This window comes from Falco punctatus, assembly GCF_963210335.1.
Source record: "Falco punctatus genome assembly, chromosome: Z".
NCBI lineage: Eukaryota > Metazoa > Chordata > Aves > Falconiformes > Falconidae > Falco > Falco punctatus.
The window spans coordinates 11,788,834-11,811,850 of record NC_137586.1 but is presented as its reverse complement, the minus strand read 5'-3'; the positions used below and the strand labels follow the sequence as shown (position 1 = coordinate 11,811,850).

Here is a 23,017-nt window from a genome sequence, read left to right as displayed (position 1 = left end):
CCGAGCGCCGTCCGAGGGTTGCCGAGCGCTGCCCGAGCATCCCCGAGAATTCCCGAGCGCCGCCCGAGCGTTCCCGAGCACTGTCCGAGCATGCCCGAGCGCTGCCCGAGTGTTGCCCGAGCATTACCGAGAGCTGGCCGAGCGTTGCCCGAGCGCTCCCGAGCGCTGCCCGAGCTTTGCCGAAGCAGGTCGGGAGGGCCCCTGCGCGGCCGAGGGGAAGCCAGGCCGGGAGCGGCGAGTAGTGCGGAGCGGTGAGTGGGGCTGGGGCGGCCAGGGATGGTGGCTGTGCGGGGCGCGCTGCCCAGTGTCCCTGGCCGTCCTGTGGGCGTTTGCGCTTGTGTGTTTGCGGTCGAGGCCACCCTGAGGCCCCCGGGCAGGTGTTGGCGGGGCTGTCCTTCACCCCCCGCAGTATGTGCTGACCCCCCCTTACGTCTGTGTGGAGCTGGGGGGTGGGGGTGGGGTGTTAGTGTGTGTGTGGCCGGGGCTGTGCGTGTGTCCCCTGCACACCTGGGTGGGTGGGTGGGTGTGGGTGGGACTGTCTGTGCCTCTGTGTGTGTCTGTGCCTCGTGTGTGCAGAGCCAGGCTGGCCGAAACCCATTTACACGCCCGTGTGCTGTCTCTAGACCCTTGGCTGGGTCTAGGCCTCCCTGACTGCCCCACATGCCTGTGCCCGGCCTGGCTGTCGCCATTCTTGCTCTGTTACAGCACCCAGCCCTCTCTCCGTGCCCACTGTTGGGTTTTTCTTGGCAGGTGTGCAGCAGGGCTATCCAAGCCATGATTGAAGTCTTGGCCAAGCTGGGCCGCGGGCCTGTCTTCCTGGCAGGAGAGGTGCTGGAGTGCGTGATCACTTTCACCAACCCATTATCGGCCTCATCGACGTCCGCCAGCAGGTACAGCAGCCCACGCCAGTGGGCCCTTCTGTGCATGAAGTCTTGAAGTGGCAGGGCTGTGTGGGTCCCTCAAGAGGGAACGGACCTCCCTCCCTCCTGAGCAGCCAGATGTAGTCATGGCTGGGTTGTGGAGCAATGGTGCCAGCTCAGCCCCTGGTGACTCCCCTGACTGAGGTACTCTTTTAAGGGTGCTTTGTGCCATCACTGTTTCAGAGCTGCAACTGACATAATTGCTCTGGTTTTCTGCCCCCAAGAAAGAGACAAAGAAAAAAGTATGCAGTTAGAGATGCTCTTAACTTCCCCTCAGGTGAGCCCTCAGTGACGGGATTACTGGCAGAAAATGAAGCCAAACTGGCTGTCAAAGCAGGATATCTAGTTACACCAGGGTGACAGTCTCACAGGGCAACATCCAGACGATGTCATTATTTCCTGCGTTTATGGAAGGACCTCTCTTTGTCAAGCAGCACACTGAGGTATTGGTGTAACCTCTGCCTCCAGAGCTGGCAGGCAGAGAGATGAGCGCTGCCTGGAGTGAGAAAGAGGCAGCCTTCTGTGGCAGCATTTTCTGTGGCCCAGCCTCCGAGTGCTGCATCTCCCCTGATCATTACTGTGTCTGAAATGGGTGTTGAGGAAATGCGAGAAGATGGGAGCTTCCTATATTGGCTCACGGGGGTGACTCCACATCATAAGTAGTCGCCCAAAGTTTCCATGCCTGCTGAGTGTATGGCCTTGTCTGATTCTCCAGCGGGTGGAGAGTGCTTTCTCATCTTGAGCCCTTCTTGGGAAGTGTCCATTTCCAGCCCTGTCACGTTCAGCATCTTTTCATCACCAGCATGCATTTCACACGTGATTGTTTTGGTGAGCCCACCTTCAGTGCTTGCAATCTCAGCAGCAGCAAAGCAGTCTTCTGTATTACCACTGTAGGGCTTTATTGCCTTCCTTAACTTTCCATCTTGTCTTCCTGGTTCGTCTTCCTTACTGCATTCAGCTTTTGAATTCAGCTCTGGCATAAGCAGCTAGCTTTCCAGAGTTTTGTCTTGTGCAGTGACAGTGCGTTTTCCTGGTTCCAAAACATGTGGAACTGCAAAGGTGGCAGGTGGAGCAGTTTTGGAGGTTCACAGCAGAGCTACAGGAGATTCATTTAGGAGTTTCATGTGTGTTGTGGTCCTTAAAAAAAATACCTCTTGAAAAAAGGAAATTTTTTAGAATAAAAGGCAGGTGACCAAACTGATGAGACTCAGCTAAGACAGTGGTAACACCACATACATTGGTGGCTTGGAAATTGAAGCTGTGAGGTGCTTAAAGGCAGGAGCCAGATCAAAGCACAGTCACTGCAACAGGGAGGTAGGCCCATCAGGCACTAGAAGCTTTCGGGGCTGGAAGAAGCTGCAGTGCAGGTGGGGGAGCCGAGAAGCACTCATTTCAGGCTTAGAGACAGAATGGAAGGATAGTAAGTAAATGGAAGATGGTGAATTTGATTGTGGTGTACAAGGCATACAAGAAACAAAGCTTTTCTGCCCAAAGCATGACCCTTGTGAGCTACAGGAGTTGTAGGGGGAGGTGAGAGTGGAGGGAGATGACCTCACAACAGCACGGGATCCTTCTTCACCCTGCCAGCTGGACAAGCCAGGTCTATCAGCAGGAAGGCAAATAAAAAGAAAGAAGGAAAAAAAAAAGATTCAAAATACAGTGTTTGAAAGTACTGTAATTATACTAAGCTTATATAAAGTTCATTGTCTCTCAAGCAAGACCATTTTTCTATTTCTATATAGCAGATATGTTACAACAGAAAACCTTTTGGCAGCCCTTGTGGAAAAGCCATGCTGGTACTTTTGAAGATGCAGGATTACAGTTGTGGAGTTAGAAGTAACTGGGTAGAGTAACTAACACATGTTTGGGTAAGGGCAACCAGCACATACAAAAGATCAAATAGCGCGTTGTTAGTCAGCGGAAACGAATGCAACACGCCCTTTTTTCTCTGATTCGTCTAGACGTTTAACTGCTCTGATGTGTCACATCAAGAGATACCTGCATGTCACAAAAAATCCCTGTGCCACCTAGAACTCTGGTGTCAGTGGTTACTAATCAGATCATGACGTTAGAAAACATACACTGGCTAAATTAACACCACTACTATTGAAATAAAGATAGATGAGTGTTTTGGAAACTGAGAGGTGTCAGTAGCACCGTGGGAGATGCCGTGTGGAATGGCTGAGGTCATAGCGGTGTTCAAAACATAAGACTGTTTTTCATGCTAGATGCAACCAATTCTTGTGGCTGTAGAGGCAGAGCAAAATGACCTCCTCTATAACTGTCAGTGAATCCTTTGCATCATGAGGGGAAAATAGGTCCTTATTAAGGACCTGGAAGCATTATTCTCTGATGGTCTTATACAACCAAAAGTTGATGTTCTTAAGGGGGACAGTGATGTGGGGAAGGAGCACCTCTGTGCCCCACCTGCCCTGAGGAGTGTCGAGCTTGGGGCAGCCGGGGTGCTGAGGGCAGGGGCAGCTGAACCCAGGTTGCAGGTATTTGTTACTTTTGAATTTTCCCACTTCCCTGATGGTTGTGTTGTTACTGGTGGCACCTTGGAGTGCTGCTCTGCATGTCACTTCTGGCTTGGGATTTAGGTCTTCGTGGCTAAAAGTCCTCTGCTGGGCCTGGCCCATGTGCAACAGCTAGAGGTGCCCTCTCAAGGGTGCAGTCTGTGACCAGTCCCAAGCTGTGGCTGATGAGAAAGGTGACCAAGTTAGTAGGCCTTTGGAACATATCTTGGGACGCTTGACCTCAGCATATTTGCTGGAAGATCCCTATAAGATTCTGCACAGGCTACCTGGTCTCTGTCCTTGTAGATGGGGTGGCTTCTGACTGCGCTGCTTGCTGTCTTCTGGCATGTGTGTACAGTGGGCTTCTTGGGGCAGGGGTGTTTCCTCGCTCAGTGTCAGTTCTGTGCCCAGGGTCTTGTGGTTTAGGCTACAAATATTTCTGCTGAACAAGATCCCTCAGGCCACAGAGTCAGGCCTTGGGTGAAACTGCTGTCAGCATCTGGGGTGGAAGTGGATTTGGGTCAGCACTCCAGCCCAAGCTTGCTCCGAATGCTTGTTTGGAGCAGGGCGTCAGTGACAGTAAAGCAAGGCCTTCTTCCTTCCAGACAAGCAGTCCCACATGGAGCTGAGCAGCAAGAGCTGCTCTTCTCCCAATTCATGCTTGCTGTAATCCAAGTTTAAAGCGCAGACACGACTATTGCTCTTCTTTGCTCTCAGTGAGATGCTGGCATGGGCCAGCGCTCAGATCCACTGCCAGTTTCATGCCAGCGAGAACCGGGTAGCGCTCCCTCCTTCTGATGGCAGCAAGCACGATGTGCAGGCAGAGAATGAGACAGTCTTCGTCCCCAACAGAGGTGAGTGCCATTCTTATAACCCCGGGTAGGGACAGCGAGAGCAAAACGAGCAGGAATCAAGCAGACTATAATGTGTGTCTTGAGGGCAGCATGTGTAGAAGTGAGTGGGAAGTCCATGTTGCTTTCCTTGTGTAATTCCCTGGTGATGGCTGCTGCAGGACCTGGTTAATACTGGGATCAAAGTGGCACTAGTTTAGAGTGAAACATGAGGGTTGTCTGTCCAGCTGTTCTGGGAATGTCTCATGATCTGACCAGGGCATGAGATGTTTCCTCCTCAGCCCACTCCTCCCCGTTCCTCCCCAAGAGGATAAGGCCCAGCTGGCCTGGGCACAGCCCAAGTCTGGGCCGCATTCATGTGGTTCTTCTCTTCCAGGAGAGCGGGGTCAGTGTATCCTGTCCACCCCACCAAAGATTCTCTTCTGTGACTTGCGACTGGATCCTGGGGAGTCAAAGTCCTGTGAGTCCTATCTTCTTTTCCCCTGCTCAGAGCTCACCTCTGGGGAGCCCTGCTCTCAAAGCTGGCTTTGCAGAACTAAGTGCTGCAAGTGGGAGACCCTGGTGCTTGCGGAAGGCAAGATGCTGTGGTGGGAGTGTGAGTGCTAAGGAACTGCTGCATTGTCCAGATTCTGTTCTCCACCGTATGAGGGCTGCATACTGCAATGTGTCCCTCAGTCCTGCCCCTGGCCTGCAGCCTTTGCTGTGTAGCTACAAGGCATGAAACGTTTTGAAATACCTGGCTGCAGCTGAAGGAACAGTTACACACACCTGCATTACCCTGCCTTTATTTCTTCAGCTGCACCAGAGTATTCTTGGGATTTAGGCTGGCATCCTTCACGTTGTGGCTGTCCTGGAGATCACAGTCTTCTGCCTGTTCTGTTTTTCCTGCTGTAGAAGTGAACAACTTCTCATCTTCTCTGCTCAAAGCTCTTCATGTCTCCAAAGCCCTCAGACAGTGTCATTCCAATGGGTCCCCTTTAAGCTCTCCTTCATCACTACTTTCCCTTCTGCTTTAGAGAAATGTTTTTACTTTTCACAAGGAAGTTGCAGCAACTCGGTTTTGTTGTACCAGGCAGCTTTCTCTACCTGAGTAGACAGCTGTGAAAATACAAGTATGTGCTGTTGCCTCCTTCAGTGGCTGCATGACCCTGTCTGTCAGTTCGTGTTGGATCTCCTTTGCATTCCGGCAGCCCGTGGTCTAGCAGCAACATAACGTTAAGTGTTGCAGGCTGTGTGTGGAGAGCTTCTTTGGGTTGTCCTAGGGATCTGCTGGGAATGGTTCGCAGAGACCTCTCAAGTCACAGAGCAAAGGAAGCAGAGAGGCAGTGCCTGTGGTGGAGGGGGCTCTGCTGGAGTATTGAGCTCTGGGGAGGTGAGAGCAGAGGTGCAAGTGAGACCAGCGAGTTGCAGGCTGTGAAACTGGAACTGTGAAACTTTTGAAACTGCGGTCTCCTGCCTTTCTAGGCTTGGAGGAGCCTGACTGGAGGGAAAGGCGGACAGGGTAAAACCAACCTGGCTTTGGCTAGGTGCTTTGCAGGGTGGGGCAGTGCTGTTGGGAGCTGTGCCTCCTAAATTGGAAAGCCTACTGTCTGAGTATGTATTCTACAGCACCATGTGGGGGAAAGGAGCTGGCCCTGCCACATTGGAGCCAAGGACCACTGTACTTTCTGAAAGTGGCTGTGCCAGGGAGGAGGAAGTGGTAGAAATCTCAGCTGGACTGAGGCTCATCTGGATTCTCCTGTGCTCCGTGCTGCTGGCAGGTGTGGGGCTGGAGCATCCAGTCCCTGGGATCAGGGGAAAGACCCTTTACCAGCACATCTCAGGCAGGCTTGGCAGTTGCTGGGAGAGCAGATCGGTGACTACAGTCCAACCTCCAGGTGGCTGGGATGAATTGAGAAGATTTCCTTGTGTGCAGGCTTTGTGGGTGGAAGCTGTTCAGCTCCCAGCTAATCTAGCGATAGTCTGTCCTTCCCGGTGATGCTGCACTGTGTGTATCCATCTGCTGGGCCACTGAGTGACACTGGCACAAGCAGCTGCACCTGCCTTTCACTTGGATGCAGCCCCATAGCAAGAACACAAGCTCTTCCACATTTTGAGGATCCTTTGCTGTGTGTTACAGCCTTTCCTCTTGGTTGTGTGATGCGCGCATCTATAGCATGTGTCGTGTGTGACGCTGCTGTGTGTGGCACTGGGCTTTTTAGAACTGAAACCCCTACATCACAGCCCCAGCTCTGCCAGGCTGCTCACATCGATCCCATCGGCTTGCTGTGCCGCTCGTCTCACACGAGACTGCAGCTGGCATGCTTGCAGATCATTCCTGGGGGCTCCTGCCAGCTCTGTGGAGGCAGAGTTAAGGCTGTGTGGGTGTGTATCTTAATTCTTCATTTCCTGTTTTTCAGAAGTTTTGAGTTTTCCTGCACAGTTTGGAAAGGCAAAAAAACCTCCACCCAGAAATCTTAATTCTGCTTTAGCAAAGTACTATGTTATTAAACTGTAGCCAGAGCTGGCACACATAGCTGAGGTTGTGTCAGGCTGTCTCTTGATAAAGGCCTTGTTTTCAGTTGCTGACCAGCTTATTCCCCAATATCTTCCCCTGGTTATGGTGCCTATATGTTGAAGTTGACTCACCTCCTAGCCCTTTGACACACTGCCCAGACTGAGCTCTTTAAATTTGTCACCATAAAATATTTTCTCAAAGCCCTCAAGTAATTTCTGTGGCTGTTTTTGCCTCCTCTCCAGTTTTGTAATACCTTTAAATATTTGGTAGATCACAGAGAGGGGAGGAAATAGAAGCAGCCCAGACACAGGCCGGCAGCCCAGCCAGAGGGTACAGCGGGTGGGTAAGGAAGGCATCCATAACACCAGGAATGTACTTCCTTCTGGGGTATGCATGGAAGCTGGACTTCCGAAGCCTCAGCATTCCTGTGCCAGGTAGCAAACTGCCCATCCTCCTCAGACAGTGGTGGTCCCTGCTCAGAGAATCCTCATTGGGCATGAAGGTCTTTGTGAGCACTCTTTTTAAGCCTGGTACAGGGGGTTACAGCAGTCTTCTTCCTTCCTTGGAAATACCTGATTTTCCTCCCTGTCAGGACAGTTCTCAGCTTTATACGCACCCTGGTCCAGCAGAACAGCCCTGTGTTTAAGGTGTGACAACCTGTGGTTGCTGTGCACTAGCATAGGCTTTTTTCTTCCTTCCAGTCCCGTTATTTCAAATCTAGAAGTTATATTTCAAATGTAACACTAGCTTCTAATCTAAGCCTCGATGTTTAGGATGTACCAAACTTGGGGAAGGATCTGTAGTTTCACAGCAGGATGCTGCCATTCCTCTGGCAGGGTATGCCTGCATTATGGTGGGGAAGTCAGAGAGGTGGAGTCTTTCCACAGTTCACTGTTTGCGCCTTTCTTATTATACAGCATGCGGTTTGGGAAAACTGTAGAAGTGTTCACACTGCGTCAAGAAGGGTTGTGGTTTGTGTGGTGTCCAAGGGGCTTTGGGAAGGCTGAATGTGGTATAAAGCCAGGCCCCAGCATCTCAGAAGTCTCAGTCAGAGGCTTTGCGGTCTAAGTCATCAGTCTGTCAAGGGGCATACGCCACAGGTTGTTGTGAAGGTCTTTTAATTGTTTCTTGGTCATTTAGACCAGTACTTCAGAGAAGAACACAGGAAGAACCTAATTTTTGCTGCCGAGTTTGGGTTTTGGCAAATATCAAGAAGGGCACATTGGCACCTCTCTGCCATGTGGGGCAGAGCCCTGAGGAAACCTCAGGGTGTCACTGCATCGTGAAAGCGATGTGCAAAGGAAGTGCGCAGAGGCAAATCCAGGTTGAACTCGTGATGAGTAAGTTTAGCTCTCATGTGTTTGTGTTCCTGGATTTTACATCTTTCACATTCTTTTGAGGCAGAGTTGAGTGTGTGTGGTTGTATGTGCTGGAAGCAATGTCTGGATGACAGTGCATGTGATGTGAGGAGCAGTGCGCTGGTGCAAGGAAGCCGGGGATGTGCTTGGCCTGCTGTGGGGAAGAGGAGACAGCAGAAAGCACCAGCCACTGTCCCTAACTCAGCACCATGGCCCATCCTAACCCTTGCTGCAGGGAGCCTGTGAGCAACAGCTCCCGGAGCTTCTTTTGGCCTTCAAAGACAATCTTCTCTGTGCTCCTTGCAGATTCATACTGTGAGACGCTGCCCATAGACGGCCCTCCCTCTTTCCGGGGACAGTCAGTGAAGTACGTGTACAAGCTGACCATCGGCTGCCAGCGTGTCAACTCCCCCATCAAGCTCCTGCGCGTACCCTTCCGTGTCCTCGTGCTGCATGGTAAGGCCATGTGCTGCCTTTCCTGCAGACATGGGCCTGGCTGCACCCTGCCCTGCTGACACTCTCACTTCCTCCCCCAGGGCTCAAGGATTACCAGTTCCCACAGGATGAGGCTGTTGCACCCTCAAACCCCTTCCTGGAGGAGGAGGAGGGCTTGAAGAAAGACTCTCGCCTGGCAGACCTGGCAACAGAACTGCTCATGGTGGCCACTTCCCGACGCAGTCTGCGTAGGTCATATCCCTTGCTTGAACCTGCTGTTCTCACCTGAGTATGAAGCACAGCTCAGGGCTCACTATAAGAGTTTCTTGCTGGCAGAGTGAAGCTCCAACTGGGGCTGTGGAGGAGCTCCGTCACAGCCTGCTTGGGTCAGAGTTTCCCAGGGTCTCCTCCGAACCAATCTCAGGCTCTTCCTACTGCAGTGAGAGAGACCCTCTCCCCAGCATACTGCAGCCAGCCCGTGGTGTGCTTGCGCTCACTGCAGGCATTTCTCAAAAGGAATGCCACCTCCAGGGGCTGTCCACACCTAAGCAGCAGACATGGGGTCATGTCTGCTGGGCTCTGTGATTAAGCCAGAGTGCTGTATGGAGCAGAGCCTCTTCTTGCTGCAACCCTTTCCCCACTTCTTATTGCTGCAACCCTTTCCCCGCCTCTTACTGCTCCACAGACCTGTATAACATCAGCAACACTCGTGGGAAGGTGGGGACGTTCTGCATCTTTAAGACTGTGTATAAGATCGGAGAGGATGTCATTGGGACCTTCAACTTCTCAGAAGGGGACATCCCATGTCTGCAGGTTACTGCTCGCTGTGGGGAGAGGCAGGGTTTCAGGTGGGGGAGAGGGAGCGGGGATTGGGGTGGTATTGGGCTGCTGTGGTGTTTCTACTGAGGGTTTCTAGTGGGACCCAGCTGAGACCCCTTAGGGTGTGGGATGGGGAAGGGCTCCAGTTCTGAGCTCGTCTTGGAAATGGAGGCCCCAGGGCTTTGCATCAGGACCCTGTGAGATTGTGTGACCAAGCACCTTGCCAATTGCCCTGCAGTTCTCTGTGAGCCTGCAGACGGAGGAGAGCATCCAGGAGGAGTTCCAGCGCCGGCGGGGACAGCCGGTCTCCTTCAGTACGCATGCCCGCCATCAGGAGGCCTGCCTGCACACCGCCCAGAGCAGCTTCAGCCTGCCCATCCCACTCAGCTCTACCCCAGGATTCACCACCAATATCGGTTAGTGGCCACCAGGGAAGGGACCCACCCCTGCTTCTCTCCTGTGATATCCCCAGCCCAGCCCTTGCTCAGCAGAGGGCTGTGTCCTGTGGGAGGGAGCTGGCCTGCATGAGTGGGCTTATTTGCATGCCCCCTTGCCTGGACAAACAGTGCTGAGGCAGCTCTTGTCCCCATCCATTGTGGTGTTGGCTGCTGACCCCTCTTCTTCCCCACAGTTTCCCTGAAGTGGAGGCTGCACTTTGAATTTGTGACCTCTGGGGAGTCGGCGGGGACTTGCTTGGTTCGTGGGAGCCAGTCGGAGGCTGTCACCTGGACTGGGGTGGAGCAGATGGAAGTGGACACTTTCAGCTGGGACTTGCCCATCAAAGTCCTTCCCACCAACCCCATCCTGGCTTCCTATGTATCTCAGTTCTCCAACACTAACTCCATCACCATCTGAAGTGGGGACAGCTGGTAGGGGCTTGCGGTGCCACAACCGTGTGCTGTGGTGGGAGTGGTGGGCAGGACTGTCACTGGCATGCATCCCCTTGGGTTCATCTGGGACACCCAGGTGAGCATCAGGCCAGTGTCCCATCTGCAGTTGAAGGAGCACTGTGCTTGTTGCCGTGTCGTGTGCTGCAGCCCTTGGCTGGGAGCTGGACCCTTCCTGCTTGGGTGAAGGTGCAAGTCCCAGGACTCATCAAAAAGAAATCTGCCTCCCAGGGAACGGCCCGATGTGCCTTTACCCCATGAGGAACTTCCAACAGGGAAAGGCCCAGCCCAGGGAAAGGAGAGGGGACCTCTTCCAGTGAAATGCCTGTACCAGCCTTTGGTAAAGGCTGTGCTCCTGCAGGGAGACCCCGCAAGCAGAGATCTGGTGTCCAGGTGAGGCACACTGGCCACCTGGACTGGGTGGGAGCCTGCGCTCCTGCCCTGGCACACGCTCTGTCTCTTGTGAGGGGTGTCTCACACGCACAGCTTGGTGCCCCCACCACCCTCATCCAGAGCAGCCAGGTTCTGGCAGGCCAGCCCTGCGCTGCTGGCATGTGCTGGTGTCCTGGATGCAGCCACATCCTGTGGCAACACGATAGTGGTCATCCGAAACTGAGAAGTACTTGGTGCCTGAGCTGTGCTTCTGGGCACGAAGGCATCCTGCTACTCTCAGGATCCTTGGGGAGCTGGAGTGAATGTGTGATGTGCATTCAGGAGCTGGGATGGAGGTCTCCCTGCTCAACAGCCAGCTCCCCATTTCTACCAAACCTTCCAGAGACTTCTTCTTTGTATGGAAAACTAATAAATGTCTGATTGTACAAAACAGCCTTCCTAAGAGCCTTATTCCTACACTGTTCCCATTGGTGGAAAGAGTCCACCTTGTGCGACAGTCACAGGCTGGAGACCTCCTCTTTCTAATACCTTTATTGCAAGAACAGAAACATTACACAAGGCTCTGCACAACACAGGCATGGCACCAGCTGGCTCAGGCTGCCAGAGCGGCCAGCTCCACCCTGGCACATGCAGATTGCTTCAGCTCCCTGAACCCTAGCGGGGCACCCGGCTCAGTGTCCTGCTCTGCTGCTGGGGATGGGGGCCTCCCCTGGGGACATAATCTTCTAGTGGTTTCCCCCACTCTGCCACCCGCCCCGGGCTGGCTCTGTTGCAGTATTGCCCAGGGCTGGCATGCAGTGCTGGAGACCCCCTGCCGTCTCAGGAGCTGCAGGAGCAGGGGTGTTAGTGGTTCCAGAGGTGGGTTGTGCCCCTCGCACTCTAGGGCAGAGAAGGAGCTGGCCAGGGTGCGTGGGTCCTGCACCAAGGGCCGTGGTGCTCCCCAGCGAGCTCCCAGCAGCTGCTGTGCGGGGGTGGGGGGTCTGGGAGGGAGGAGGGACTGCTTAGCTTAAAGCTTGAGGCAGGATGACAAGAATGCTGGGATGCAGGCTAATCTGGTCCTGTAACCCTTTCTTTAGTAGCTGGAGGTTTCCTGCCCACCTGGGAGGAGATCCCGTAGGATCTGCATTCCTGTAGTGTGCAGGGCGTCTGGTGGGGTGGGGGCCCTGGTTCAGTTCAGGAAGCTGAAGGCAGAAGCAAAGCCGTACTGTGGCAGCGCTAGGGTGTAAATGTTAACTCAGTACCATAGTGTGTGGATAGTGGTTTCCCTCGAAGGTGGCGGCAGTGATGTCTCTACGGGATGCGGCAGGTCTGGAGCATGCGGGGGGTGTGCTCTGGAGGAGGGAGGATGATGCTGAGGGGTTGCAGCGCTCTGCCAAGCCTCTATCTGGTCAGCCCCGCGCCCAGCAACTTGTTGCTCAGAGGCTCAGGGGTGCTGGCTGAGCCCCACTCGTGCTCCATGCTCTCCACGCAGGGCAAGCTGGGGTTGGCCTTCTGCACCACCGAGATCTGGCAGGTCTGCGAGTCGTAGTGGGCCTCACACCAGTCGGGGAAGTCAATGGGGTGCTGGGTGCTGTGGAAGAGGGCACGGTGCCATCAGCTTCCCCTGGTTTGTGCCAGGGGGCTGCTGGCAGGGCTGTGTGGCTTCCTGTGCTGCCAGCCCCCCTGCCTGGGGCATCTCCCAGGTCAGCTTGGGCAAGCTGGGCCACATCTGGGCATCTCGCTGTGCTGAGACATTCCCGACCCCCCTGCTTTGTCTCCCCAACTCACCCCACCATCCTCAACACCCCGGTGGGCTCCTGCCCACCTCTGCCCCTTGCTCCCCACAGTCCGGTGCCCTGCAGCCCCTTGGGGCTCTGACATTTGCTTGGCTGCAGGTAGACCCACACAACCTCCTCCCTGCAGCAGGCACAGAGGTGCCACAGCAGGGCAGCAGCACCGGCAGTAGCCCACCCCCAGTGCCCCTCAGCCCCTCGCTTACGTCTCACAGCAGCCCACGCCGATGGGGTGCAGGCAGGTGCAGAGCAGGCAGTTGGTGCTCAGCCACGACTCCCCGAGGGAGAACTGCTTCCCCTCGTACTCACAGGGAGCTGCAAAGGAAACAGTAGTGAAGGGCACACATGAGCCTCCACTGGGGTACATGGGAGCCTCCATGGCACCCCTGTGCCGTGAAAGAGGAGACGGGAGACATCATGACCACCCACCCACCCTATGCTGCAGACGATAGTTGGTGGCCTTTCCACCACCCTGCAGGTATGGGATGCGCAGGCATCTGCTGAGGGTGATGCTCCTGCCCATCCTCCCCTAGCCATGCCCTGCAGCTCTCCCCACTACCCCAGGGGCCTAGGGCAGAGGCAAGTGGCTCTTGCATCCATGGAGAGGGCTTATCCTGTGATCCTTGGAGTCTGAGCATCTCTGCAGCCCTGGAAAGAGGCAGCAGGGGAAAGACAGGCAGCCCTCCTCCCTTCGCTGCTCGTCCTGCACGCTCAGCCCCAGCCGGGCTCCTGCCAGGAGCTCGTCATGGCCCAGCGAGCTGTTTCTCAGCCAGAGCCCTGGGGAGCTGTTCTGTGGTTTATAGACTGCTCCTTCCACTCATCACTAGCCCACGATCACGCTCCTGAGCTCAGCACAGTCCCTCCTGTGCTTCGCAGGCACGCAGTGCAGAGCCCTGCCACCCTGGGGAAAGCTGAGGCCTCCTCTTCCCATCCAGCCTCTTCCCACCTCACCTCCCTGCTTACCTTTAGCCTGGAAGTAGCATTTAGCCTGGGAGGCTGGCAGCTGGAGGAGGAGGGAGAGCAGCAGGCAAAGCCTGCCCCAAGCACACCCCATCTTCTGCACTCTCATGGCCACGGCCGGTGTTGAGCTGGTCTTCACCGAGGTTGCCTTGCTTCTCTATTGCCCTTGCTCTTTCCCTTCTCTCTCTCTCTCTCTCTGCGCCTTTTTAATGCTCTTCCCCTGATCCCAACAAGAGATATTTATAAAGTTCAGCTTTACGACCCTGGCCACCAGCTGTGCCCCACTGGAAAAGTTGTAAAACTCATTTCCTGATTTGAAAGGCATGAAAACAAGAGGTAGGATCAAGATTTTTAACAAGCTGTGAAAAGCTGATTCATGCCCTCCAGAAATGTCTCCAGTTGGAAGCCCCTGTGGGTGCAAGGCTCTGCAGCAAGGGGAGATCCAAGGGACCCCAGCAGGGTTGCCCTCAGCCATGCAGTGAGCATGCAAGTGGTGAGCGTGGGAGACCCTGGACCCCGACCAGGAGAGCTCCAGGCTCCCCTCTGGTTACGCTAAGCCATTTCTGATCCTCCACAGTGGCCAAGGTCTCAGGAGCATCCCATTTCACAGAGACTGGAGCAGCACAGGTGTCCCATCAACAATCAGCATAGGATGCAATGGCACCATCCCCTGTGGGTTGGAGATGCTTGCACCCAGCTCCCAGGTACTACAGTATGGCAGTGTCACCCCAGGCTGGGCTGTGGGCCATGCCGGGCTTGTAGCCACGCATGGGTTGGGGGTGACAGCTGTTTTTTTTTGGCAGGCAGTACAGCGATTGCCACTGATGCAGGGCAGGTGAGGAGGGCTCTGCACAAGGCATGACCCAGGGCTCATCTGAGCAGCGTGTGCGGCACCCACAAGATGCTGGAGATGAGCAGCCCCTTCCAGAGGCTAGAGACTGGCCCCAGCAGAGACAGAGAACAGGAGGGATGAAATCAGGAGGCAAAGGTGCATTTGGGCAAAAAGGGACCTGAGAGCAAAATGAGGGGCTTGGCTGGAAGCAAGAAGCTGTGGGAAGATGCCACGCCACCCAGGGATGTGCCGGTGGTCTGCACAGACCCTCAGCCAGAAGGTCTGCCTATGGTTTGAACTGATAAGGCTGTTATCAGCTGGCAAAGTGAGGGAATGGGCAAGATGGAGGAGGTCAGAGCCCTGGGAGCCACACGGCCCCGAAGAGCTACAAGCAAAGGACTGAATTGCCAAGAGAAATTTGCAGCCCTTGTCAGAGGTGCTGCCGGCAGCAGGAAACAGGGCTCCGGGGACGGTCCAGCTGGTGGCTCAGCCAGCACCGCACCATGCCGGCAGTGAGGCAGCAGCAGTAGCGGTAGCATATGTGGGTCATCTGCCCCTGCATTAAGCTCCCTGCTTTCTGAAAGTTTGGGACAGGTTTACACCCTGACGCGTGAGGCTTAATATCCCTTCCAGAATTTGTGTTGGCATCCATTATTATAGCTGGATATTTTTGTTATCCCCATAAATGCCCAATCCCTCCTTGAATCCTGCTAAATTTTGGCCTGAGCATTTTCCTGTGGCAGCCTAATTAAGCACAGAGTGAAAAAAAAAAATGCTTCCTTTTATCCGCTTTGGATTCGCCACCTTCAGATTTGAAGGCATAGTCCCTTCATGCTGGTGCTCTGGGCCCCCTTGCTGTCCTGATGCATCCCTGTCCTGCATCTTGTGCTCTTGCTCCCAAGGGATCAAGCCCTGGCTCTGCATCCTCTCTTCCCTCAAACAGTTATCCTAGTCATCTCATAGTGCCCTGGATGATGCCGTGCCTCCCTGGCAGGGTGGCTGGTGGATGGCGGTGAGGGTGGGATCAGTTGCAAAAGGTGTTTAATAAATCTGAGAAGTTCAGAGTACCTGTGAATAACTTGCTGACCACAGGGACGTGAGCCGAAATGAAGTGTATCAGTAACAAAGGAAACTGGCCCTTCGGTGCAGAGTTCTTACTATATAAGGGAGATGAAAGCATTCATCAGAGCAGTAAATTAATATTCCTATTGTGTGTTTGGAAAAAGAAGTCTGGCACACTAGCAACCACAATTAAATAATCCATCATTGTTTCATCACCGAGTACAGCAAATGTTAAACAAAAGCGGTGGGCTTCATTTGGAGGCAGGCATGATTTAGCCAGGCTTCCAGAAGAGCACTGAAAATCTGGGATGAGAGCATCTCTTGCCTGTGTGGAGGGGCACTGCCCCTGCTCCACTGGGGACACGGGGAGGCATTCCCAGGATTTCTGTAGCCACTCTGGTTTCCCAAATAGAGGGTTAAGGCTACCAGCCCACTAGTGGCCTTTGGGTATTTCATCAAAGCAGCTTGCTGGGTAAATGCAAAGGAGGAAGAAAAAGGGGGTCAAGACATCCCTTGGAATGTTACAGAGGGACCTGGGCAGTGAAGTGCCCTCCATGCTGTGGCTGTGTGTCAGGGGACAGGGCAGATGTTCCCCCCACAGGCCCTGCTCTTCCCTCTCCTGGTCACTCTTCTTCCCACACTTTGCACTCCTGGCACCCACCTGGCACCAGCAACCCACTCCAGAGCATTTTGCTCTGGCTCATACAGGAGGGGGCTTGCAGCTTTGGAAAGCAGCGGATGGAGTTGGACTTGATGCTCCAGAGCTTCAGCTTGGGTACCCGAGGGATGCAGTAGCTGGAGGAGCTGACACCCTCTCTGGCTGTGCTAGCTGGTGCATCCTGCAGGAGGTTTCGCTCTGAAAAGTGAAAGGGGGCAGCCGGTTTTGGTGCTCACATCTCAAGGGGACAACTGAGACCTGGGGAAGAGCCACAGAAGGGGTGCAGGAGCTGGAAGAAGTGCCTTGCTTAAAGTTCAGTCACTATCAGGCAGAGGCCAACTGTAGGGACTGACTACATGTCCTGGCATGCCGGTGAGGAGCAGTCAGCACCCTTGAGCATCCCAGGTCTCTACAGAAGGTCAGATCCGTGCCTCAGCATCCCCCTGGCAGGACCCAGCTGCGCCTGCCTGGCTCAGCTCTTGTGCTGTAGTTGTGCCCAAGAAGGGCTGGGTGCTGCACCCCACAGCATTGCTGGCTTCCTCTCCAACAAAGGTTGGGAGTCCCTCTGCAGAGCTGCTGTTCAAGCCCCTGGTGCCAGAGGATGGGACCCTGTGGACAGGCAGGCACGAGCACCCGAGCCAGTGGGTGCTTGGATGGGGTGAGCTCTTGTCAGCAAGAGGCATGGGGGTAATAAACGATGCTGGACAAGTTGCCATCAGCAGGATCCAGGAGTGTTATAAAACCTGAATCTCCTGAGCCTTCAGCTGGGACTGCAGCTGCAGAGCAGGAAGCAAACAGGATCCCGGCTGGCATTGTGAAAGCAAACACCATAAATCCGAGGAAGTGCTGCGATTGCTGTTTTAGGCACTGGGGAGCTTGGCTTCTGCTCCCCACAAGTGCTTTATTTTCTTTCTAAACAGAAAAAAAGAAAGGAACCCAACCCCAACTTATCACTGGGCTGAGCTGTCCCAGTGCTGCCTTGGGTCCTGGGGAGGCTGTGGGATATAGGCACTTCTCACCCAGCACCTTGAAGATGCTTCAGGCCCCAGGGCAGCAGGGAAGGGTGCAGGCAGCACACAGGTAGATGCAGCTCTGAGTTATGTCCGCTCACCTGAACACTCACCACTCCTCGGAATGGCCAGATCCCAGGGAGAGGTGATCGGGGGGTCAGAGAGAACTAGGCAACGAGGAACCTGGAAGGGGGACAGGAGGGGACAAAGAGTTACCCAGGGAATGACTGACAGCTTACTCCATCCTTTCTCCTGCAGCTGGTAAGCCAGATGGGATAGACTGGAAGTACAGGTGGGATCAGAGCCAGCCCCACCAGACTTGCTCCAAAAAGGGGACAAAGCAGAGGGGACATGATGAAAACCTTCATGTCACGTTACTCTGTAGGTTGGCTACATGCTGCATGGAGTTCCATGTCACTAGAGGAGCATGGGTGGGAGGCTTGCTGGTATGCCCTGTGTCTCCCACGGGTGTCCCTGGCCTTGGCACCCACACTCTGACCCTACTCGCAGGGTAGAGACATTCCCACCCCATGGGTTGGGTGCAGTGTTTTGCAGGGGCTCTACAAACCCAGGGTGGATGGTGTCTGTGGGGTGGGGTCTGCTGTGGGCTGGTGTTGGTGGGTCCTCAGCTGTGGGATGGGGTCTGTTGTGGGATGTGTCCATGGGTCCCAAGCCATGGGGTGAGGTCTGCTGTGGGCTGGTGTTGGTGGGTCCCCAGCTGTGGGATGGGCTTTGGCCGCCCCAGGCTGTGTACCTTCTCCCTGCAGCTGGTGGCAGGCTCTGTGGTCTGGGCAGCCCCATGCCAGGGCTCCCTCGGGCTCCCTTGCCCTCTTGCCCTCTCTCACATGGTCTCATACTCCCTTGCTCACCCCCATGCTCCATCCATCTCCATCATCCTTTGGCACTCTCCCGGGCCATTTATCCCAGCTGTGGCTGCTCTGTGCCAGGCCAGATTTTGGCACCAGTGGGTTAGCCATGCATCCCTGCTGCCTTCAGCCCTGGCAGGGTGCTGGCACCCACCCTGGCACCCCAGGTACCCCAGTACCCTAGGTGTGCTGCAGCCTGTGGCTCTGCCCAGGCTCCCCTCAAGGAAACGTGCCGGGAGGATGAGAGGTGTTTAGGAAAACAGGTCTTGGCACTTGCTGGCCATCCCGGGAAAATAAAAACATCCGGGCGGGCAGCCGCATAGTGAGTGCGAGAGGCCGGCACTCCATAAATCCCCTGGAGCAGGTGCTTTGTAGTCGGCACAAGGAAATGAGCACATTATTCAGCTCAGCTTAAACCCCGAAACGTTTCCTGTCCTGTGAGTCAGAAATATCCCTGGGAGATCATTCCTGGGCCACGCAGGAGCCACACCAGCCAAAAAAGTGCCATGTGCCTGTTGGGCCTGGGGAACTGCTGGGGAGGTCAGGGGTCCGGGCACCCCATAATGGAGGGAGTTTTGTCATGGTAGTGCCATGCCACTGGCACTGACCCTGCCTATGTAACTGCTCTGGGATGTGCTGGGGAGCCCCTGGGGACTCCCAGACCTGTCCTGGGCACCATGTTCTGGTAGGTTGCGGTGACAGGGAGAGTCCCAGGGACACTGGGGCTTTCTGAGTCCTGGATGGATCCCGCAGATCTTCTCCGACCTCTCTCTGGAATCAGAAACACAGATCCCCCTGCACTCTGTATCACCCCAGTGCATCATGGGCTGCTGATTGGCACCCACGGGAGCGCCTCGGAGTGCCACCCTGTTTTAGAGACACCCTACAAGAAAAGTCAAAGATGGCCAGTGGCTTCATGGTGGAAGAGACCACCTGGGCATGGGCCTGGGAGTCCCGAAGCAGATGGAGGGCAAAGCAATGCAGCAGGTGCCCCCAGCTTGGCACGGTCAGTGCTTGTAGGGTGTCACCGTGGGTCTGAGGCATGGAAAGGTGTGGGTGCTGGGTGCTGTCCCTATGAACACTCAGGGTGGGGGTAGCTGCTGCATTATCCATATTTTTTCCCTTTAAAAAATTTGCTTCTATTCAATTTTTTCCACTAATTGGCACACAAACCCCAAACCCAAACAAGGAGCCCTTCAGGTTTCCCAGACAGCAGGAGCACAGGAAACCCGTAAGTGCAAAGGTTGCCATGTGCCTGCTCCCATCCCTGTGTGTTTCACGCCCACCTGGCCATAGCTGCCCTGACCTGGAGATGTTTCTCTCCCATTTGGGATGGAGTGGCTCCTACAGCACTGGGAATAGAAACCCTAGCAGGACTCTGGCTCCCACTTGGATGGAGATGGGGACCCTCAGTGGTGCCTTCTCCATCCCTGCCCTCTTCCTATGTCTCTCCTTTGCAACCCTGTTTACAGACCCCAGCCTCCAGCAGGAGGCTGCTGCTGCCCATTCATGCTAGACCTTGCTGTGACCCAGAGCCATACATGCCCTGGCACAGCAGTAGCTGCATGACTCCTCCACCTGGCCCTGGTGCAGCCAACTGTGCCGCATGTGGTGCCTGCCATGTTCTTTACATCCACCTCCTGAGGATGACAGGTTTCTGGCCTCACTGTTGGTGCAGAGGTGAAGGCGCTTGGCAGGGTCCTGCAGCCTGCTAGCTTGCATTACTGTGCCCCAGGAGTTGGAAAAACACTTTTTAGCAATTAAACAATCATCAGCACTGGGGACCTGCGGCTTAGTTATGCTTGCTGGGAACGTGGAAAGCAAGATGGGAACTTTGTGGGCATAAGCTCCCCGGGGTGGGTGGGCATGGCTGTGCCCTTGGTGCCCACCATGCTCTGGTGCAATGTGAATACCACCATGTGCCACGATGGACTGCCGCAGACCACCACGGACCACCATGGAACTCTGTGGACTACCAGGGACCATCATGGATGACCATAGACCGCCATGGACCATCATGGACTTCTGTGGACTGCCATGGATCACCGTAGTCCACCACAGACTACCACAGACCACCATGGGCTATGATGGAGCTCCACGGACTGCTATGGACCACCATAAACTGTCACAGACCACCAGAGGACAACCAGAGGTGCCATGGACCACCAGAGACTGTCATGGACCACCACGGACAGCCATGGACTACCATGAGCCACCACGGATTACCATGGACCATCACTGTTCACCATAGACCATCATGGACCTCCATGGACTGCCACAGGCCACCAGAGACCATCATAGACTTCCCCTGACCACCACAGACTGCCACAGATTGCCATGGACCACTGCAGACCACCGGGACCAAGGTGCTGGGCACAGCCCCATGGAAAGAAAACCTGTTAGCTCCAAGATGTGGGAAACCAAGTGCAGGAAGACTGAAACTCAGCACGAGAGCAAAGGGTGTTACAAAAACCCTAAAGCATGGTGACACCCAGCCCCGCACACCCCAGGGAGCAGGCAGGGAGGGCAGCGAGCACACCGAGCCCCATGAGATCCCATCCCCACCTCAGCTCCTCGGCCACCACGCGCGCTTGTGGGGGTGCCCTGGTCCCACAAGGGACGCAGAGCTGGGGCTGCCCCTGTGCCCTCCGGGTGTCCGAGCGGCGGCGGGCACGGCGGGGCACGGTGCAGCCGGTGACCCCAGCCGTCGGGGTGCGCGGTGCCCGGTGTACAGCGCACCGGCGGCGGTGACCGGGCCCCCTCTACTGGCATGTACGCGCAAAGACGGGGTGCCCCGGCACCCACGGCCCCTCCCCCGCCCAGGGCACCCCATGCACCCATCCTGCCTGCAGCGAGTCCCCCCGGGGGCTGCCTCCACGCTCCTCTGCCTTTTTTTCCCCCCTTAATTTTTTTTGTTGTTGGTGGTTTTTTTAACTTGCCAGGGTTGTTGCCTCCACTGGCTGCATCCTGACTGCCAGCAGGTCCTGAGAGAGCTTCAGCACCTCCTAGACAAGTGACTCGCTGCCTGCTCCCTGCCCGCTGCAGGCTTTTCCCACACAGGCTGCTGCCAGCCCCTTTGCCCGCTGCTGCACCCTGCCCTGTGCCACCAAGTGAGCCCAGCTCAAGGCTTGGAAATGCCACCGTGGCTCAGGACACAAGCCCTGTGGCTGGGCTGCCTGGCCTGGGGGCATGTGAGGGGCACAGAACCTGGCACCGTCAGCGCCCTGGCAGCCCCCAGCAGCAGGGCAATTTTACAGAGGCTGTGGTCGCTGGTGGGATTGTCACCAATCCACCATGCCTAGCCCCACACCCCATGGGGGAGCACGGCCAGACCCTTCCAGGTTCTCCTATATTTGCTGCCGGTTGGGTTTCACCGTCCTGCGGCAGCGCTGTCCTTCATCTCAGGCACTGCTGCCGGCTCCGTGCCGCGGCTGGACGTGGGTATTTATAGCTGGCAAACCAATCTACCCGGCTCCGGTTGTGCCGGCCTGGATGAGCCGAGCTCCGTGACCCTGCAACGGGAAGGACCTGCCACTCATGGTGGGGACACCTGCAGTGGCACCAGCAGGGACAGCAAGAGGGGCCGTGATTCCTGGCAGCCCCAGCTGCTGAGGGACCCATGCTGGGTCACCCAAGGGTGCCACACGCCTGTGACTCTGTTCTGCTCTGGTGTCCTGCCCCAAATCCCAGGAAGGGACAGGGACTCCCTGCCCACCGCTCAGCACAGCATCCCTCACACATCCCACACCCGCCGGGACCTTGCAGGGCCAGCGGTACCAGCAAGACCAGCGGGGTCCCTGTGCAGCCACTGGACTCTGGCTGCAGTCCTCTCTGTGCCCCACACACGCATGTTGCCCCCCCCCAGCTCTGAGCCATGGGGCAGGGGCTGTCAGCGCGAGCACACACCCCGCCATGGGAGCAGGCAGCAGGCTGGGAATGAGAGGAATGCACCGCAGGCATGCTGCGCCCGCCGAGCCCCCCCTGCCCCAGTGAGGCCCCCCCCTGCAAACGCAGGGCCCGTCTGTGTCCCCCGAGGCTGTGGCAGGCCCCCAGGCAGCCGGGGCTGGCGACCTCTCGGGTCCTTCCCCAAATCCCTGGGGAGGACCGGCACTGCCCTGCCCGGGTAATCCCAGCTCCCATAGCGTCCCGGGGGGTTGCGCAGGGCTCGCTGCACTACAGGCCCTTGTCCCCAGAGCGCTCCCCTGTGCTCCATGGACTGTCCCTCGGAGCCTCTGCTCCCCTCACAGTCCCCCACCCTCCTACCCCACCACCCCACAGCCCTGTGTCCCATTGCACAGGGGTTGGAGCCCTAAAACCCACCGTGGTGACATGCCCACTGCCTCCAGCCCCCCCCCCCCGGCATCCCCTGCCCTCAGCCCCCCGTAGCTCGACCGCCCCGGCCAGGCCATGTATCAAGCAGGGACAGGCAGTGGTGACACCAGATCCCTGTGGCGTGGCCCCCACTTGCACCCTCCGCTGCTGGGAGGACATCCTGGGTGTCAGCGTTGTCTGGATCCCCAGGGCATCGCACTTCTCAGAGCCTGATTCCCCGGTCGCCCCCCTGCATCCCAAATCCCCACGACCTCCCCAACCCCCTCCCCTGCCCCCAGTAGGGACACCCACACCCAAGGCACCGGATGTTCCCTGAAAGGGAGGGCCCCCTCCCCAGAGCCCAGCTCGCCCTGCACCCCACAGCCCAAGACCTCCCTGAAATCCCTGGTGGGGTGCCCTCCCCTACAGCACACCCAGAGCCGTGTACCCCCTCACACCCCCACAGCGGGGGCACCCCTCTCCAGAGCACCCCTCGGCAAGGCCCCGTTGCGCACAATCCCTGCACCCCATCGCCCAGGGCATTCCCCAGCTCTAGTGGGGACCCCCAGAATGGGGCATCCCCTCCCCAACCCGCAGCCAGTGGGGCTACCTGCAACCCGGACGCCTCCCTCCCACCCCCCCTCCTAGACCCCCTAGAGCCCAGCCACCCCCTCCTCAACCTCTGCCAACTGCGGGCCGCCCGACACGGAAAGCCCCCTCCCCAACACCTCCACCGGCGACCCACAGAAGGCGAGCACCCCGCCACCCCTCCAACCCTGCACTCCCGGAGCCAGTGCGCGCCTCCCCCGGCCCCCGCCCCACTAGCCCCCCGCCCCGGCCCCCCTCTCCGGGGACACCGCCCCCCGCCCC

General features: G+C 56.4%; 2 protein-coding genes across 6 annotated transcripts; one reads left to right on the top strand and one right to left on the bottom strand.

Moving 5' to 3' along the window:
• Positions 1 to 108: 108 nt before the first annotated feature.
• Positions 109 to 11,106, top strand: RGP1 (RGP1 homolog, RAB6A GEF complex partner 1). The gene is made up of 9 exons (XM_080371809.1): positions 109 to 251; positions 751 to 890; positions 4,154 to 4,290; positions 4,664 to 4,747; positions 8,449 to 8,598; positions 8,679 to 8,825; positions 9,263 to 9,390; positions 9,635 to 9,812; positions 10,028 to 11,106. Exons 2-9 carry the CDS (start codon positions 775 to 777, stop codon positions 10,249 to 10,251), a joined length of 1,164 nt encoding a protein of 387 aa, XP_080227935.1. The 5' UTR covers positions 109 to 251; positions 751 to 774; the 3' UTR covers positions 10,252 to 11,106.
• Positions 11,107 to 11,191: 85 nt separating this feature from the next.
• On the bottom strand, positions 11,192 to 22,732 carry MSMP (microseminoprotein, prostate associated). 5 transcript variants are annotated; one of them, XM_080371816.1, is made up of 4 exons: positions 15,964 to 22,732; positions 13,412 to 15,397; positions 12,655 to 12,763; positions 11,192 to 12,246 (listed from the first exon to the last, which is right to left on the bottom strand). In XM_080371816.1, the coding sequence occupies exons 2-4, from the start codon at positions 13,515 to 13,517 to the stop codon at positions 12,057 to 12,059; spliced, it is 405 nt and encodes a 134-aa protein (XP_080227942.1). In that variant the 5' UTR covers positions 13,518 to 15,397; positions 15,964 to 22,732; the 3' UTR covers positions 11,192 to 12,056. The 5 variants fall into 5 exon arrangements, 3 of the variants coding, with proteins under 3 accessions (XP_080227942.1, XP_080227941.1, XP_080227943.1); XM_080371815.1 differs by having other exon boundaries at positions 15,309 to 22,732; XM_080371817.1 differs by lacking the exon at positions 15,964 to 22,732 and having other exon boundaries at positions 13,412 to 15,399.
• Positions 22,733 to 23,017: the final 285 nt, after the last annotated feature.